Source organism: Colius striatus, chromosome 18, assembly GCF_028858725.1.
Source record: "Colius striatus isolate bColStr4 chromosome 18, bColStr4.1.hap1, whole genome shotgun sequence".
NCBI classification, from domain to species: Eukaryota; Metazoa; Chordata; class Aves; order Coliiformes; family Coliidae; genus Colius; species Colius striatus.
The window spans coordinates 10,103,590-10,122,832 of record NC_084776.1 but is presented as its reverse complement, the minus strand read 5'-3'; the positions used below and the strand labels follow the sequence as shown (position 1 = coordinate 10,122,832).

The following is a 19,243-nucleotide window of genomic DNA, read 5'->3' as shown; positions in this document are numbered from 1 at the left end:
CCACTTCTCATAGGATAAAGCCCTTTGAGTATTATGCTCAAGTCCTGTTGGAGCACAGACCTTGATGTTTCAGAAGCTGCTGATACCAGGGCACTTGGCATGCTGGCCCTCAGTCAGCTTTTATAATGGACTTGTGGTCTTTAATAAATAAGAGCATGGATTGTCCCAGCTGTCAGGAGGCCAGGGCAGCTGCTGTGTTCAGTGTTTGGGTTAGCAGCCCTTCCTTGCAGGCCTCCACCATATGTGTGAGCAATGTGCATATTGTGTGCTCCCTGCCAAACTGTCCCCAGAAGGCTCTTGACAGCATGTATTATTTTCCTGGGGACAAAATAAAGATTAAAACTTTGCTAGAAAAGTGAGGGAGATAATGACAACTACCTCATAATTGGACCAGCTGTAAGTTACGTGGCTTGAAACCTTGACAGCTGGGTTAAAAGGTGCCAGATTTTGTATGGCAGCAGGTGAAGAGCATTTTTAATGTCCTGCAAAATCAGGTTTTACATGAGAAATCACAGATAGCTTTAAAGAATTTCTCTTTTGTTCTGGGGCTGATGATCAACCTCTGCCTTTGCTGACTCAGGGTAGTACCTGCAGGATGCCACTCTGGAGTTGCAGAGATCTGCTCAGTTGAGTAGACCAAGGAGTCAGGCAGATTTTCCAGCAAGTAAATGCTATCACTCTACAGAGTGTGGTGATTTACCAGGTGCAGGAGTCTCTGGGCTGCTGCTTCAACAGCCATTGCAATTTTTGACTGGGGAAAAAAACACCACAGGTCTTGAACTTTATCTCATCTTATGAGTTGTCCTAGGTTCATGTGAAATGCCCCTTCAGAATGAAGGCCTCAAGGGTAAGAGGGGGTTCAGTCTTGAAAGTTTGCTTGTCTCTATGCTTCCCACTTGTACACAGAGCACATGTGCATATGTAGGACCTTCCCAAGGTGATCAACTCCTTTTTTTCTTGTTTATGTTTTCAGGACAGCCAGTGTGGAACTGTAATTGATGTCAACATAGAGTGTGCTGTGAAGTTGGTTGGAACCAACTGCATCCTCTATCCTGTCAACAGCAAAGACCTACAGCATATCTGGGTGAGAATGCAGCCAAAATAGGAGTGGGAGCCAGGGCTTGGTGGTTTAAAGGGATGCTGCTGAATCTCAGTGCAAGGGAAGCATCCATATTGTGCAAGATGCTTCTGCAGTTTGGTTTTATTTTAAACTTACTGCAGGCATCCTTCCTGGAAGAAGATGATGCAGTATCACCTCATCTCCCCATCTGTTCTGTATGTTTCTGATTGCATTGCTGAGACCAATTTGACTTGAAGGGCTAAGTTGACATTACAGTGTGTGAGAACTTCTGCATTGACATGGGCTGGTGTGACAACCTGATTGGGGCAGCCTCAAGGCAGAGGCACAGAGCTTTTGAGCTGCAATGTGGTTACTGTTTAAACAGGCTATACACATGCTGAGATGAGTCGAGCATCTTTCTGTTGAGCTGGAACAGTCTGAAACATATCTAGTTCTCCCTGTTTGCATGGTGGGTGATTTCCAGAGACCAGGTGGGATAGGAGTTCATCATTCTTTTTCATCTGGGAGGTGTCACAACCCTTCTCAGGAAGCAGCCTGTGGCAGGACAGAGGGATACGAGTTTCTCTGGGATAGAAAACTAGTTTGGGATAGAAGTAAATTGTTAATAGTAACTGAAGGCAGATGGGGATTAGCAGAGTGTCTTGAATGTGACTTAAAGTTCCGAGGAAGAAAGATCTCAGAGAAAGCCTGAGCTATATCACTGGAGAATCCAGGCTATGTGCTGACTGCCAAGCACGTTCCCCGGTGTACCTTAATTCCAGTCTCCTGCCAGATCTGCAGTTGCTGTCCTCTGGCCCTTTGCTAGCTGGTCTGCATTGTGTGAGGACTTAATTGATGACTCAGTGCACAAGGCTTGATATTTACAAGGTTTTTGTTTCCTGTTTTCTTCATAGCCTTTCATGTATGGTGACTACATAGCCTATGACTGCTGGCTGGGCAAGGTCTATGATTTGAAGAACCAGGTCATCCTCAAGCTTTCCAATGGAGCCAGGTACTTCAGTCTGTTGAAGACTGTCCCCCTTGACTTTCACATTAGGAGAACTAGAAACAGACTGGGCTTCATTCACATACTGCTAAGTTATCTTTTTGGATTGTCTTCAGCTGTGGAGTTAAGAATGTATCTTCCTGTGAAAATACTGAGGTTCACTGGTCACTCACAGCAAAAGCTGCTCTCCAAAAGGTCACCTTTTTTTCAATCTCAGATCAGTGCTCCACAACTAAAGCAAGTTGATCTTTAAGCTGTGCTTCTCCTTTGGAAAAGTAGCTGCTTAAGATGAGTCATTATTCCAGGCCTCTTCTCAGAAGGAGAGTATGACTTGATGCAGGGCAGATTCTTAACTTAAAAAAGTCTGTGACAGTGTAGAAACTCGCAGGCTAGTGGTTTTTAGTAAAGATGAAGGAGCAGCCCAAGATTGAGCAGCTTTGCTTTTTCACTGTCATTTGCAGCTGTTAGGAACATTTTTTCAATGAAGACATAATCCAAAGTCATCTCTCTAGAGAGAGATTTAGCCAGAGATATTGAAAGAAATATCTGATGAACACTTCTGCAAAGGCAGCAGGAGGATCTGAGTTGTGTTCCTTGTGCATGTCAGACTGTTTGTTACCTGAGAGCTAAACCCCTGTGAATTCACTACATTCACTGTGTTACTGAGGCTTGTCTTGTCCAACAAATGTTTAATTGATGCAAGGGAAGGAAGGAACCAGTGGAGGACCAAGAGGCTTATGGGCCTGGCAGCTGGGAAGTGACCCATCTGTCTTGTAAATTGAGTGTTGACATGGCTGTTAAAAAACCCAACTCTAAGAGAAGCAAGTACAAGAGCTACACCAGATGATTGATTGGTGGGCGCATCTGTGATTTTGGTGGTTTTAGCATTGGGTTAATCCAGGCTGGAAGACTCTTGTGCATATGTTACACTGGAAGTGAAAAATAGCTGCACTTCTCTGTATGGCTTGCAGTTCCTGGTGCAATTGCTTGGTATCTGTTAGCAGCTCATGTACAGCTATGTAAAGTGAGGGAACTGTTTGCAAAATCTCTTCCTAATGAATCATTTGAAATCTCCCCCAGAACTCAGGCTGGGAATGATTACTGAAGCAAATATACCCAGGTTACCTTTAGATTCTAGCATCAGTGTGAATAACAAATGGGACCTTTGCAGCAGCCAAATAATGTCCAGCACCCTGTATATTACTGGGGTTTGGTCATGTGGAATGGAACCTTTAGGTATCAGGCAGTGCTTTTATAGCTTGTCCATAACCAGTTTTGCTCTGAGCTGTGAAAGCTCAGTGATATTGCTGGGCATGTGGACCCACCTGCTCAATGAGTGTTGTTAATTTGATGCTGTTTGCTTTTGAGGTGAATGGCTTTGGAAATAAAACTGTGTCTCTTGTCTGTTTTCCAGGTGTTCTATGAGCACAGAAGATGGAGCCAAGCTGTATGACGTTTGTCCTCACGTCAGTGACTCGGTGAGCTCCGGGTTCTCCTCAGAGCCTCCTTTGTACAGGAGGGAGGGGGAAGGCAAAACTAATAGGCATTTATGAGTCCTAAAAATTAAATGATGCATCACTTCACTAGATCTTCACTTGGAGTAACAGGATGTAGCTAAAGGTAATGTTAGCAATGAGCAGGTTTGGAGGAGCTGTTACAGTTAGTATATCCAGCTGCTTTCTTTGCAAACAACTTGCATAACGTGCAGTCAGATGGCTGATGTCAAGGCAGTTCACTGCTCATTATATCTGTAAATGCTTGAAAAGGCTCTTACTCCATTTAATGCCTTCAAAATTGTTTTCCTTCTGGAAAAGGGCATATTGTTTAAAAGGTGTTCTGCTAGCAGCACATTGCCACATCAGCTTAAATACGACCTCTCTCATTGTTGTAGTCCATTGCTTTCTCTGAATGGAGACCTGCCACTGTACTGGCACGTTCCAAATCACAGGGTGGGGAAACCTTTACTAGCTTTTGGGTAAAACATAGTTCCCTATGTGATGATGGGATCTAACCTTTCTCACTCACTTTGAAAGGCTGATGACATCTTGCTTGTTCTTCCACACAGCATGAGCAGGACCTCGCCGCTCTCTGGCAGCAGCGTTGGGAGGTGGCTGAGAACAGCCTGTAATCCTTGGGAGCTAGCAATGCAGTCAGCTCTGAGCCTTCCCTGCCTTCAAAGCAAAGATCCCTTTGATCTAAAACTGCACCTCTGTTAAAATGTGATGCCTGCTTCTCTAAGAATAAATGAAATAGTTTAATAAGATGTGGCTTTCTTGTTCTGTACAGAAAGGGAGTGGTTTAGACGTTCTCCAGTATCTTAGTCTCTGCTACTTTACATTGTGCAGTTTGTTTTCTGCTTGAGAAATAGATGCTCTTAGTTACTCATTTTTGAGACCTTTTGGGTCAGGTCACCTTTAAAGTGTACACAGTCCTCTGAGGACTCACAGTTTGGTCTGAAGCATGAGTTGTCTCCAGTGTTACTCTTGATCCCATGCTCAGAATTGCTGTGTGTTAGATATTTACCTGACTTGGATCTTGTCACACTGCTCTTATCTTTCCTGACAAATGACAAGTCTTTGATACAGTTCAGTGCTCAGTATTTTATCTATCCTAAACTGCTCTGTCCACCCCCACATTCTGAATCTTTGCCTCATCAAGTCACTCTAAATATCAGTGGGAAAGAGCTCTAGGAGAACAATTGTTGTGTTTATTGTCCTGTTTTGTTTTCAAAGAACTGTCATATTAACTAATCTACCTAAGACAAGAATAATACAAGCTTCATTTGACGGAGGGGTGAAGGCAAGCATCCTCTGGCTCAAAGCTGTAGGTGCTTGAATTAGAGCATGAACAGAGATGGATGACCTTGGCCAGGACTCAGCTCACCTTGGCTACCTTGTTAGTGAGAATATTTCTGTGGAAATATACACCTTCCATTTCTTGCAAGTACCTTTGCTTCTTCCCTACTGAGTCAGTCCCCTTCAGACATGACAGAGCAGGTTGCTATAGGAACTGCTAGGCTGACTTCAGGAGGGAAAGGAGCTTTGGGAGATGGGCAACTTGCAGACTTCACCTTTATGTTTAGGCTTACTGATGACAAATGAGAAAAGCTGGAATCTTAAATCTTAGGAGTCCATTATGCTGTTTTTTCCTGCCCACAGGGTCTCTTCTTCGATGATTCATACGGCTTTTATCCTGGGCAAGTCCTCATTGGGCCTTCTAAAGTCTTCTCCAGTGTGCAGTGGCTCTCGGGTGTGAAGCCTGTTCTGAGCACAAAGAGCAAGTTCAGAGTGGTGGTGGAAGAGGTAAGAACTGACAAACTGACACATGGCCACTTTCTGCACAGAGCAGTCCCTGGAGCAACATCAGCTCACTGTGGTAACCTTCCAAGAGCAAATGTATCATGCCTCTGTTCTGAGGTGACAGATGGCTCATTGTGGACTGACAGGCCTTTAGAGTGTGGTTTGGCCTCTCCTCCCAAGGGTCCCTGCCGACACCCAGTAAGGTGATGGTGTGCCAATACACTTAGAGGCCAGTACTGCTCATCATTAGGGGAGCAGAAGCTCCTCTTCTATTGAAGCTTAATGTTGCATGTAGTTCAAAAAGGGAGAAAAATTGCTGACTCTGCTGAAAGAGGGGGCAGCTCCAAGTCCATTAGCATGTCTCTGTGACATTGGACCACTGATTTGTATGTACTATAGTTTCCTTCCCAATCCACATGTTATCTTTCCTTAAGTGAGAGCTGTAGAAGCTCTCTGTTACCAAGGAGCACCGTGGTATACTGGATGTGGTGAAACTACACTGGGCCATCTTAAATGATAAAAGTGGGTTTGCTGCTTGTTCACATCCCAGCTACTGGTCTAGGAAAACCTCTGAGGAGTCAGATTGTCTCCTTTCTCTTTATATTGTAGGTACAAGTGGTAGAACTGAAGGTTACTTGGATCACTAAAAGCTTCTGTCCTGGAGGTACAGACAGTGTAAGTCCTCCTCCCTCCATAATCAGCCAGGAGAACCTGTCCAGGTGAGATCAGTTGAAAATCCCTTTCCACTCCCAGCATGTAGGGCCTGCACAGACTGTGGGTGACATGCCTACTGACTGATTAGACGCAATGCTGCTGTTTCCATTGGTTTTTTCTCTTTGTTGTATGCCTGTATATTCCAGAGCTTCAAAAATGTGTGAGAATAGCTTCCAAATTAGTTTAGCAGACTCCTGAGTTACAACACCAAGGACTAGCAGCCAACCAATCCTCTGCCAAGTACTCTCCATCTGACAAGTGCATCGAGGAAAGCAGTGTCTGCCACAGATCACTTCTTCCCTTGCCCTTCCCCTTGTTTCTTGAGCAGGCTGGATCTTTTAAGTGTGGCTCTGGTAGGCAGGAACGGTGTCTCGCTCTGATGCTGCAGGAGCATCTGGTGCCCTCTGCAGGCTTCAGCTGCTGAAACAGCCTGGACAAAACTCAGAAGGAAAAGTCAGATGAGGAATAGCACAATGCAGTGTGGTTCCTGCCTGGAGTTTGTAAGCTGGAGGAGAGCAGCTCTCAGATGAGAGCGAAAAAAAAATCAACCAGTGCCGACTTTAAATGTCTCTGGGAGGGGGAGCTAGAGAGAGAGGAATTGCTGGTGTCCCACCCAAACCCTTTGTCTCCCCACCCAGTTCCTGATGAGATTCCCTCTCCTCCTTTAGAATTGTGTGCCTGGAAAAGATTTGGTGTGGTTGTTAGCTTCTGGCACCCCAGAAGACACGCTGCTGGCATGAGGCGATGCCAGCCTTGTGAAGGCACTGGTCTCTGCTAGGTTCTGTTACTGCTTTTGTGATTTACTCATGGCTGTCCTCCTCTTCTACCAGGGTAAAACGTCTGGGGTGCTTTGATCATGCCCAGAGGCAGCTTGGGGAAAGATGCCTCTATGTATTCCCAGACAAAGTGGAGCCTGCAAAACTCACCTGTGAATGCCCTGAGAGGAATTGTGTCCTGGGTGAAGGATCAGTTGCCAAAAAGGTGAGTTGAGGGGCTGAAGGAGGCATTGACTTCTCAAATCATTTCTGGTTGCTGTGGCTTTTAAAGCAGAAATCTTCCTGGTAGTCATGTGGTCTGAAATGCGACTCCTGAAGTGGTTGTTGTAAAGAGTAATGGTTTGTTGGTGCCAGCAGCGAAGTCACGTTGTACAGCAGCCTGCACTGGGTGAAGCACACAGCTAATGCCATGAGAGAACAGGAACAGGACCTCAAACCTGGAGGTTGTCACCTTGCAGGGGTCAAGCCCTGTCAGAGCTGCTGTGCTCCAACAGTCAGGACTGTTAGATGTGAGTCATTTTCATTAGCACAGAATCACAGAATGGTGGTGGTTTGAAGGGCCCTGCAGAGCTCATCCAGGCCAACCCCCTGCTAAAGCAGGTTCCCCTCGAGCAGGGGGCACAGGAATGTGTCCAGGTGGGTTTGGAAGCCTCCTGAGAAGGAGCCTCCACGCTCTCCCTGGGCAGCCTGGGCCAGGGCTCCCTCACCTCACACCAAAGCAGTTTCTCTTTGTGTTTAAGTGGAACTGCTTGTGTTCCAGCTCATGCCAGTTACCCCCTAGTCCTGCCACTTGAGACAACAGCAAAAAACTGCTGCCCCATCCTCACACAACCTCAGGATTCTCATGGAGCTGAACTATGTGGTGAAATCCTTGCTACAGTGAGACAAGGCAGAAGCCTTTGCTTCCGAGGTCGAATGAGTCACTGCCTGGTTTTCATGTGCTGGCTGTAGAGCAGCAGTTATTCCTAGAATAACAGGATATCACCAGTGTGGCCAGTGACCTCCCTGGGTAGCTGTGTCTGTTACACACATTAACTTGTGCAGCCTCTTGTGACCTTCCATAACAAAAGGTTCAGAACATGTTTAAAATAGCTTTAAGGAGCAAAGCTCACTTTCCTTGGACTAGTCCTGTGCTGCTCCTGAGCTGAGCAGTGGTGAGGTGCTGGTTTGTGTAGTACAAACATGCAGAGGCCCATGAGATGCTCTTTTGCTCTCCTCTGTGTACAAAGGTCAGCATCCCTGGGTTGGCTGGGGTTGGTGAGCACACAGACATATTGTCTGACCCAGCTCTGCTTTGCTGTAGGTGAGGCGGCTGCTGAAGAAGCAGATAGTGAAGATCATGTCGTGCTCCCCGGAGTCTCAGGGAACCAGTGAAGCTCCTGACAAAGAGTCTGCTGCAGCTGCTGACCAGAAAGCAGAAGAGCTTAAGCCAGGATCAAAGTGTGAGCTGGATGACTCTTCCAACAGTGCACCAAGTCCTGGGGAGAGAAAGGAGGAGCAGGCTGAAGAAGTGGGGAAGGAGAAGGGAGGAGCAGCGCGGCAGCAGCAGCCTCCCTATCTGCTGAAAGACGAAGGGGCGTCTGACTACCGCCTGCAGTCCATGGAGCAAGATGCTGATGATGAGGCAGCTGATGACACTGATGACACCAGCTCTGTCACTTCTTCTGCCAGCTCCACTGCCTCCTCCCAGAGTGGCAACGGCACCAGCCGCAAGAAGAGCATCCCTCTGTCCATCAAAAACTTGAAACGGAAGCACAAGAAGAAGAAGACTAAGATTTCCCGAGAGTTTAAGCCAGGAGACAGGTGAGTTGTGTTTCCAAATCTAGGCCTACTTGCCAAAATGTCCCTTCTTGAAGTTGTCAGCTGCCAACCACCTGGGCTGGGCTGGAGGATGATGGTGTGTCTCCTGTTAGGACACCGCTTGGTAGTAACTGACAGCGATTATCTTGTGATGACTGTGCAGTGGCCTGTGTGAAATCAGCTTCAGCTCAGTCCAGCTTCTGATGAAACTGGGGCCATGTGATGTGCTACTGATGCTATTCTATTTCAGCTATGCCTCAGGGCATGGACAGAATATCTGTGTTGCACTAGACTTTGTACACAGGGAAGGAGCCAGGTGAATAAAGATCGCACAGCTTAAATGTGACACTAATTGGTTACCTCCCTGGCAGCCTCTGCAGAGAGGCTGAGGACAGGCCTGTGCTTAGCAGGAATGGACAGCTTATCCTCAGAGAGTTGTCTCCAGGTCAGCAGGGAGGTCTGTGCTGGCAGGAGTTTGCACTGCAGTGGTCTCTGTTATCCTTGCCCTGCTCTGGACAGAGATCTGCAACTTTTGCCAGCACCATACTTTATTGGTTTTTTAATGAACAAAGTGCACTCTGAGAGCCTTGGGGGAGGGGAGCATTGCTTGTATCTGCCCATTTCTAGATAAAACTGGATCCCAGCAGCTTTTACCTTTTACCTAACTTAATGTTTCTGACAACTGTCTTGGCAGCTCCCCTGAGCTATTTAGCTGTACACAGATCCTGCAGCAGGAATTAACTAGTGCAGGACAATAGGTGAGAATCCTTCCAGAAAAGTGGCATTGTCAAGATTCAGGGGATCTCCTAGGTTGAGAAATGCCATGTACTTCATTCACTTTATTGGTAAGGTACTTTAGCTTTGCCTGTGTGCAAGGAGAGCTGGTCATCTAGTCCTTGTGGGTTTGGAAAAATTGGATTGGATGGTCACAAACCTCAGTAGAGCAGTATTTCAGTGAAAGAAAGAAATGAGAGTATGTGCTAGAGCTCCTGGGAACTGCTTCTTGGTTCACTTTCCACTTCTCACCCTTCTCCTGAATGCCTTTACTTCACTAAAGGCTATGTAAACCTCATAGCTTTCTGTGCTGTGCAGGCAGTGGGCAGAGATCCCTGTGACACCACCAGGCATTTCCTGTGCTGGATCTGGGCAGCTCCATGGAAGGAAATGCAGATATCAGATGTTGGGACACATTGCAGTGATGACCATGTCACAGAGAATAGGAAACAGAGGCTTTTTCAGCACCAAATGTGAAACCCCAGCTGAGACTTTAAAGGATGTTTATGGCAACTGGTCACAGCTCAGTATGAGGAGTCTCCACTGTTGCCATACTGAGCTGAAGCTGGTCAGACTATCAGGAGGTGTGCTGCCAAGCACTGCTGAGAAATGCAGAGTGGATGGCCTTGCTGCAGTTAGTCCCCAGCTCTGGTGTGGCAGCTCATCTCTGGCTGCAGGGGACTGACTGCAGCTCTCTGGGCAGCACATAGACCTCTGGAAATGCTTTAGGGAGGATACACAGGGATTCTTTTCTAATGCCAAGTTGTGATTTGTGGTGGCAGAGCAGCAAGCACTGCACTCCAGGCAGGACTATGGGGTCACCTGCCTTTCCACCCCCCTACTCCCAACTGCACATGCCTCCACTTCCCCAAGGACCCATCTGTTGGCATGTCACCCACCACACTTGACCAGTTACAGATTTCCTTCTCTGATCATTTTTGCTATTGACTGCTGGCCCTACTAGAAACTTCATGTTCTGTCTCTGACATTCATAAAAACAGTGCTGGAGGGAAACAGTTGGATTTGCCTTGTATCTTCTTTATGGTTTGACTTGAAACTCACATAAATGCACCACTTGTGTTTGTGTCTGCAAAATAAAGGCAAAATTTAAAATCAACATGGGATTCAATCTGTTCTGTGCTGTGGGAGCCATGGACATGATGGAGGGCTCATCAGAAGAGCCTGTCCAGCTAGGCAGCTGCTCTGTTCCTCTTGCCCCCAAGCAACTTGCCTCTTCAAGCAGTTCTGTCGTGCTCCCCAGCAGTGTGCCAGCATGTGGTCCATTGTCCTGTGTTTGGGTTTCATTTCTGAGCTACAGGAACACACATGTGTGTATTTGAACAGCTGGGGAAGAGACTTTTCTCTAAATCCTTTTGCTTTACCCACATTCAGTGTGTTGCTGCTTGCTTGCTTTCTGGAAGGGCTGGGATGGATGCTGCTTTATCTCCTCTAGTTTCAAAGACACCTCAGAGCTGCCAAGCTGGGAGGTGCTTCAGTGGGGAAGAGCTTAAGTTTCAAAGTATTTGAACCTCTGTTGTGTCTCTGCCAGGGGTGGAAAGTGGGTGCTGGTAGATGTTCATTTGCTCTACTAGGAATAGAAGTGAGCACAGCATCAGCTCCCTGGAAAGTAAGTATTCCTGCAGTATAGACTTGCAGCTATGTAACATCTGCACTGATTGAGAAACTCTTAAAACAAAGCCTGCTCTGTAGCTACTTGCACCAGGGTTTCCTTGACTTGCTTCCCAGCCTGTTGATACACATACCTTTGTATTGCTGAGAGCCTTCTTGATACTGGCAACATCCTATTCTGGTGTGCTCATGCCAGTTCCCTCTGGTAACTCATTGCCTTTCTGTGTTGCCAGAGTTGCTGTGGAAGTGGTGACCACCATGACTTCAGCTGACGTGATGTGGCAGGATGGCACCGTGGAGACAAACATTCGCTCCAACGAGCTGATTCCAGTCCATCATCTGGACAACAACGAGTTCTGCCCTGGGGACTTTGTGGTGGACAAAAGAGGTATTGGGTGTCAAAACAATGCTCTTCTCAGGGAACAAACATGCTCTTAATTGGAAAGCACTCTTCAGTCTGGATCTCATACTGTGTATTGTAGCCCTCTTGACTTAGCTGTTAATAGTACTGACTGAGGTAGGCACAGGAGCCTGACATGGAACTGACTGATGCAGTTGGTTTAACAGGAGTGTCAGCAGAGAACCATTATTTAAATACCAAAGTTGAACTATGACAACAGGGAAGATGTTGAAGGATTAAATGCCAAGGAGCAAAGCTAGGATTCTCAGGTTTTCTGTAGGGGTGGCCCACTTTTTCCTTGCAAGTGGAATGCCTCTGAGCACTGTTGCAGAATGAGGGGTGAGTGTAATAGCTCATCTCAGGCTGCTGTCCCTGCAGGGCTTGTCTATCATGACCCTCTGTTTTTTCTTGGAGGGTTTTGAGATGCAGAGGCATCCTCTTGCATCCCTTTTCACTGGTTGATGATGCTCATGAGGGTCATGGTATGAGTTCAAGGAGACTTACAGCTTTTGGATATTAAATATTGATGGCACACCATCTGGCTCTCAGCTCCTCATCCCTCCTGGCAGAGGCAGAACCTCTACAGGGGGGAGCAGGAGATTATTGTCAGGTTGGGAAAAGGGAAACCTGGCTTAGCAAAAAAAACCATGCTGTTTTGCATGGCCAGTTCAGATGAGTGACAGTGTGACTCTGTGGGGTTAGACATAGCTTGTGCAACCTACAGTTATCCATCAGCTGCAGCTCTACCGTACTAGCTTGGCCTCTGGGAATCTGTATTCGTCTGTCTGTTAGACATTCTACAAGGAGTTTGGGTGCCCAGTCCCTTGCATCCCTCAGCCAAGGATACCAGGAGGTGGATCCTTGTCAGCCAGATACATCTGAAAGATGTCTGGATACCAGAGTGCTGGATATCAGCCCAGGCCTAGGGACTGTTGATCCCCAATGCACACATGCCTGCCTGCATCCTGCCTGCCTTCCACTTTTGTCCAGTCCATTTTTCCAGAGAAGCAAAGTAGGTGGCCCATTTCTAGATGAAGAGTTTGACAATCCAGGGCTGCTCTGAGAGCTCTTGGCCAGCCTGTCAGAAACTCTGCCAGTCTTGGTGCAGAGAACTTGGGGGACAGAGCACTGAAGTAACAGCATGTTTTCTCTTGGTGATAGAGCTCAAACTGAATGTGTTCACCCAGTCCAATGCAACATAATTTTACTCTGTCATCACTCTATGCCCCATTAAAATGCAACTCACTAGCCAAGAACAATTTTGAATGTGTAGGAAGAACTGCTTTTCCTCATGCCACTCACAAATGGAAGGTTTCAGCTATGAGACTGGTTTCAGCTTGGTTGCTGACAGCCTCAGTTGCTGTGCAGAGTCTGTGCCCCACCACTAAACTTATCTCTCTTCTTCCCTGCTGTTGTGACCAAAAGCCCAGAGCTCCCAGGACCCCGGGTTATATGGAGTCGTGCAGTCTGGTGACCACATCGGCCGTACCTGTGTGGTGAAGTGGTTCAAGTTGAAGTCCAGTGGAGATGATGTGGAGGTAAGTGCCTGGTGGAACCAACTAAGAGGAAACAGACATAAAACAGCACAAGCTTCCCAGATAAGCCTGGGAGTTAGCTCTGTGCTGGAGTTTGTCCTTGAGGATGGGAACAGCAATGTGCTTTTGGGCCTGGGAGGTTTAGCTAGAGGTGGTGTCACTTCATATTTGTAGATGCCTGCAAGGCAGCAAAGACTAAGCAGAGAGTTTACATCCCATAGTCAACATCAGGCTCTGGTATGGATGAAGATTTTTGCTGAAGTTGTCATGGACAGTTGATTTTTTTCAGTTAACTATAAGAATTTTTCCTTCTCATGTTTTAATTAGTTCATGGAAAGAGAATTCATCTACTGCTTGTTGTCCTGCTGGCCTCTGCCAGCCTCTCTTGCTCATAGTCAGCCCAACACCTCTTAGGACTTGTAGGGGGCCCTAGATTTTGCTGAATCTTACAATCATGGAAGGATTTGGGTTGGAGGACACCTAAAGACCCTCCACTTCCAACCTGCCCTCGAAAGTCTTGATGGGCTGCAGTCTAGTTGGAGGTGAGAAAGGGACCCACTCAAACCACCCCTGTGGTGTGCTGCCTTCTGCCTTAGGACAGCAGACCACATCGTCGTGACTGATCGGGGGCCCTTCACATCCAGCAGCAGAACATCAGCCTGGGGTTGTGCTCCACTGTACCCATTTCTCATGCTTTGTGGGCTCCTGTCTCTCTTCCTGCAAGAGAAATCAAAGGCAAAACATTGCCCATGATTGACAAGTATTTTGTCAGATGTTTCCTGTTGCTTTGGCTCATTTCAAAAGTGAGCTCAACCCTTTGGACCCCAGTGAGCTGCTTTGAGAAATCCTGGTGTTCAGAAGGGAATGAAACGTTGTTCTTGCACATCTTGTGGTCATAGTGATGTGGAACCTGAAGTAAAGGTGAGAGTGGGCAGATGAGATGGAATATCTGCTTCCTCTCATTGTTGTGCCGTGATTGATGCGCTACAAGGTGAGGTGACAGGAGCAGACGTGAACAGCTCCTTGCAGGCTGCTGGAGCAAGTGCAGATGGTCAGAACAGAACACAGAGTACTGTCAAGTGTTGAAAGGCTGCTCAGAAGGTCAGTGCAGCACCCTGGGCTGACGTGTGTGGTTGTCTGGGCTGCAGCTGATCGGGGAGGAGGAGGATGTGAGCGTGTATGACATCGCTGACCATCCCGACTTCCGATTCCGCACCACGGACATCGTCATTCGCATCGGCAACTCGGATGGAGCCACGGCCAAGGAAGATGAGGTGGGTTCTGGCCACAGTTATGTGACTGCACTGTCACTAGGTGTTACTGCAGATACTTGGAGGAGTCAACAGAAGGGCTTTAAGCTCTCCTTGGGCATCCTGAACTCTCCGACTTGCTTGTTTTGTGTCGGTGTCCCTCCTGTCACGAGTAACGTAACAAACCTCCAGATCTGGTGGAGATGCAGCCTTGAAATCCTTTGACCTTGGTGACAGAGTCTGTGGCAGAACAAGAGGAAAACTGAGATGAGAATCAAACATATACCTGAGGGGGGTTTAATAAAACTGCTTAGGGTTTCAGAGTACCTTTATAGAAGGATGTTCTGTAGACTCCTGAGCAAGAGTTTTGGGTAGGATGATTGGTCATGAAACCAGTTTCACTTGGCAACAGAAGACTGGGGTTGTGGCTTTCATCTGAGTTATTATGTACTTGTTAATTTTGTTGAGCTGATTGGGGAGGAAGAGGGAGCAATTTGTATTGCACAGGTTACACTCTTTGCTAGGAAACAAGCTGCTTTGCTGCACAGGGCAGACCTCCAGCTTCTGAGACTGCTGCCCTAAAATGAGTTGAAAGGTATAGTGTGGCTTGGGTTCTAGTTTCAGCAGCATGAAACACATCTGAGCTTTCTCAACTGACCTAAATAACCTCCTTCCAGTGTGAGTTGCTACTGACTGTGCACGCCCTGTGCCAACTGTGACTCGTCTGCCCTCGCCTGCTCTCTGGCACCTCACTAGAGGGCAGCCCGGTTCAGGGGAAGGGCCTGGCCCCTCCTGGCACATCCCCAGCCCTGCTGCCTGCGGGGAGGGAGTGGAGGGTGCAGCCCTGAGATCACTCTGGTCCTCCCCAGACATCAGGAGCTGCTACAAGCCCAGTCCTCCTGGTCCTCTCCTGCTTCTGGGCAGAACTTTCCCTCTCCGTGGCAGTGTTGTGGGATTTCTCCCAGAAACCCTGTCTGCAGGATTCTTCTTCCCCCTGATGTGCCATTAAGGAAGTCTGAGTGTATGACCAATGTTTAGATCCCTAACAGATCCACCTCAGGTGGCGTTGCACAGCCCAGCAAGATGTCCTTTGCCCTCAAGAGACATGGACACTTGTGCTGCAGGCTGTGAGCATCCCTCCAGGTGGTTCTTCAGTTGGGGAATATCTGTTTCTGAAATCTTCCTGCCTCTGCCCTGAAATGCCTGGGAAAGAAAGGGACTGACAAACTGTTCTTGTTCCCACAGCCTTCAGTTGGGCAGGTGGCTCGTGTGGATGTCAGCAGCAAAGTGGAAGTGGTGTGGGCTGATAACTCCAAGACTATCATTCTGCCTCAGGTGAGATCCTGTTCCAGCTCCTGAGATCCCTGTAATTCTTAACTGAGGGACAAATATTGGTTTTGAGTCCTGGGTGCAGAGAGGTTTTACTGGGTAAGGGAATCTTGCTGTATTTATTTCTCCCTTCCTGTGTGAAAGGGTGGCTTCCCAATCCTCTTAGCACATGAAAATCCTTCCTTTGCCAGCACTGGGTCACTAACTGCTCACCACTGCTCTTGGATAAACAGGAATGTGTGGGCAGACTGCTACTTATTCACAGCTCTGAGCACAGCCCTGCTTCTGGCCCCCAGCACCTGCAGCTCTGTGGAGGGGACTGCAGAGCTCAGGGATCAGCAGTTCTGCTTTGAGCCTGGCTTCACTGCATTGGCCACCTTAAGGCTCTGCAGAAGGACCATTGCTTGTTCTGTCTTGCTTGTGGAATGGCACCATAGTGTTTTCTTTGGCTAAAGAAGCTCCTCCTAGCAGGAGGAGCAGGACTAGAGCTACAAGTTATCACCTTGGCTGACTTAGGCATCAGACCCCAATCTCTTCCCAGGGCGCAGAGGGAAAGGGTTGAGCGGGACCTTAAAGTACAGATTCAGCCCCACTGCAAACCCACTGATTTCTCACCTGCATGGCTCTAAGGTTTCTGTTGTACTGGCTTGTAATCTTATTCACTGCTCCATGTACAGCTTCATCCCATGTCCTTTCTCTTTGTTGCCCCACATTCAGGCAGCCTAGAGACAGGAGACCCGTTTCTGTAGGGCCCATCTGTGTCACCGTCTCTGCTGCAGAGGTGCCTTTTGCAAGTAGAAACTACTTGATCAAGATTTCTTTTTAAGCAGGCAGCTCTGCATTAATTACAGTAGAATAGTCAATGCCTGCACTGTGGCAGTGGGCTGAGTGTTACAAAGCAGGCTGCTGTCTCCCTTCCCCCTGGTGTCACATGTGCCTGGATCACAGGCACAATCGGGGGCCTGGCGCGGGCTGCACAAAGGGCTGTTCTCACGCTGGAGCTCTGCAGCAGCTCCTGCTGTGGCACACCACTCCCTTCCATGCTGCTCCTCTGCTTCATTATGAGAGCTGGGGAAATGTCAGGAGCATGAATTATCAGTTGGTAAAGCTGTGATTTATCAATGCCTGTCCATGTGCCCAGAGACAAGCTGTCTGGGTGGTTTTTCTCGGCTCTAAAAATAAAGATGGCATAACTGGCTAATTAACTTCCCAGCTCAGATTTGGATTAGCTTGGAGGGCAGTGAGTTTTGATGGCTTTTCCTGCCTGCAGTCACTCATGTTGAACCCAGCTAACCTCTGCCTGGCTGCCTGTCTCTGGGTGGCACAGGGCTGGTGCAGGTCAAGGCTTTCACAAGATGACTGTGTGTCCGTGCACTTCAGCCTCTGGGGTCATATCTTGCAAGATTAAGAGGATTCTTGGGTTGTCATTCAAGTGGCAGAGGCCTGTGGATAAAATATTCCATCTTGTAATGCTTAACACAGCCCTATAAAGTGGTTCTTGCTCCCCTGCTGCTGCGTTGCTGCTCATGGCTGGAGTGTGTCTGTAAGCCTCTGTAGGGAGACCTCATGAGACATGTAGCATGTGCAAAAGCACAACTGCAAGAGGTGAGGCCAGCCATAGTGTGGATGGATGGCTTCAGCTTCCAGTAGTGAAGGGGAAGAGAGCATTTTATGTAAGAGCTTATTCAGCAACTTGAGTTAGGCTGCATTGTCCCAGATGAATTTTAAGCAGTAGTGACATAGAACAGCTGAAGCAGCATAGCAAGGCCCTGACAGCCTGTACTGTGTGCCACAGAAGAAGAAAGCTGATGTGGGAATGGTTTCCTGGTTCCAGCATTGTCTCTGTGGAAGGACAGAGTATAGAGGGAGCCAAACCAGGGCTCTGTGCCAACACAGTTGCTGGTACAGGAGCAGGACCAGAAATCCTAACTCCACACATGACACCCGATACCTTCTCATCTGTTTCTGCATTCAGAACTCTGGGGCAGACAGGTAGCTCTTTAGTGCTGTCCTTGGTGGCTGGATCCCAGCCATGAGCATGGCTGCAGCCCACCTGGAACTTGCCCTAGTTTTCTCCCAATGTCTTGCTTGGAAAGGTGGAGATGGGGCTATGCTGATTCACACCCTGTGCTGCTCACTGATGAGCACATTCTTTATCACACACAGTCCACCCTGCATAGATGGAAACAAATGGGTGGAAACAAATCTAGCTGGGAGCTCCCTTTTTATGGGGATAACTGACTTGTCTGCATGCCAAAAACAAACCAGCTAAAACTGTGCTTCAACCTCTGATATCTCTTGTAACTCTACTCTCCTTTAGCACTTATACAACATTGAATCAGAGATTGAGGAGTCAGACTATGATTCTGTGGATGGCAGCACCAGCGGGGCCTCCTCCGAGTGGGAGGATGAAAGCGACAGCTGGGAGACAGACAATGGCCTCATGGAAGATGACCACCCAAAAATTGAGGACTTAGAGCCTGAGGAGCCAGCAGCAGAGGAGGTGAAAAAAGTAGAGGAACAGGTCCAGGGAGCTGTGGCCATGGCAGTTGCAGATCTTGCTGTGGAGAAAGCTGGCAAGGATGGGACCCCAAAGAGCTTCCGGGAGCTAAAGGAGGCCATCAAGATCTTGGAGAGCCTGAAAAACATGACTGTGGAGCAGCTGCTGACTGGCTCCCCCACCTCCCCAACAGTGGAGCTGGAGAAACCCACTAGAGAGAAGAAGTTCTTGGATGATATTAAAAAGCTGCAGGAAAACCTAAAGAAGACTTGGGATAATGTGGCTATTGCAGAGGAGGAGAAGATGGAAGCCATGGTGGAGACAGAGAAGAAAGAGGAAAAAGCAGAGGCACAGACACCTGTGAGGTCAGAGTGGCCCAGTGAGACACCAGTGCTCTGCCAGCAGAGTGGAGGCAAGCCTGGAGTCACCTTCACCAGTGCCAAGGGAGAAGTCTTCTCCGTGTTGGAGTACGCTCCAGGTGAGTGTGGCAGCTCAGGCCCCTGAGGGGTACTGCACTGGGCCTTGCTCCAAACCCTTGGCCTCTAGGCCTTTTGGATTGGGTATCCTCTCTTCTTCCTAGTCCTTTTCACAACTCATTAACTGAGGAGGAGAAATGAAGACAAATTCTGTAGCACAATCTGTTCTGGGACCTTAAACCTGCTTCTTAGGTGGCACCTCTATGCACTGCTGGACAAGAGGGCTTCCCCTTTGTCCACATTGGTAGCTGACTTTGCAGGTACATTCTTGAGAGCTGCAGAGTTTGGTCAGGCCCTTTTGCAGGGATGGATTGGTTGAGAAGCAGAGCAGGCACAGCTGGTGTTCTGTGCTGGGTGCCCTTGGTCACTTGTGCTAAAGCTAATCAACCAAAAATGAGAGAACATGTGGTTATGTGGAAGGTTGGTGGCAGCAGAGCCCAAGGTGCTCAGGGAGCCAGCCAGGCCAGACATGTGAGAGAGCTGGACAAAGGGTTCTGCCCCTGCAGGTGCATATAAAGAAAGGTGGGAGAGCTGTGCTCAAGGTTCTTGTGAAGAAAATGTCATCAGTTTGCATGATGATGTGTCCTTGTCCTGGCTGTGGGGCAGGGCTCCTTTGTGGGGCACAGGGATAGTGCTGTGTGGAACCACGAGAACAGGAGATGCAGGTTGTGGCTGCTGTACAGTGTGGGAAAAAT

General features: G+C 48.0%; 1 protein-coding gene across 1 annotated transcript in view; it reads left to right on the top strand.

Annotated features, from left to right (window-relative positions):
* The window catches only part of UBE2O (ubiquitin conjugating enzyme E2 O), a 65,166-nt gene that overhangs the window by 38,452 nt on the left and 7,471 nt on the right, over positions 1 to 19,243 (top strand). Inside the window, exons 3-14 of the mRNA XM_062010652.1 lie at positions 974 to 1,084; positions 1,975 to 2,072; positions 3,481 to 3,544; positions 5,225 to 5,368; positions 5,975 to 6,084; positions 6,910 to 7,060; positions 8,159 to 8,658; positions 11,292 to 11,446; positions 12,884 to 12,996; positions 14,142 to 14,267; positions 15,489 to 15,578; positions 17,893 to 18,550. Coding sequence (XP_061866636.1) covers positions 974 to 1,084; positions 1,975 to 2,072; positions 3,481 to 3,544; positions 5,225 to 5,368; positions 5,975 to 6,084; positions 6,910 to 7,060; positions 8,159 to 8,658; positions 11,292 to 11,446; positions 12,884 to 12,996; positions 14,142 to 14,267; positions 15,489 to 15,578; positions 17,893 to 18,550 — 2,320 coding nt within the window. The remainder of the gene's footprint in view (positions 1 to 973; positions 1,085 to 1,974; positions 2,073 to 3,480; positions 3,545 to 5,224; positions 5,369 to 5,974; positions 6,085 to 6,909; positions 7,061 to 8,158; positions 8,659 to 11,291; positions 11,447 to 12,883; positions 12,997 to 14,141; positions 14,268 to 15,488; positions 15,579 to 17,892; positions 18,551 to 19,243) is intronic.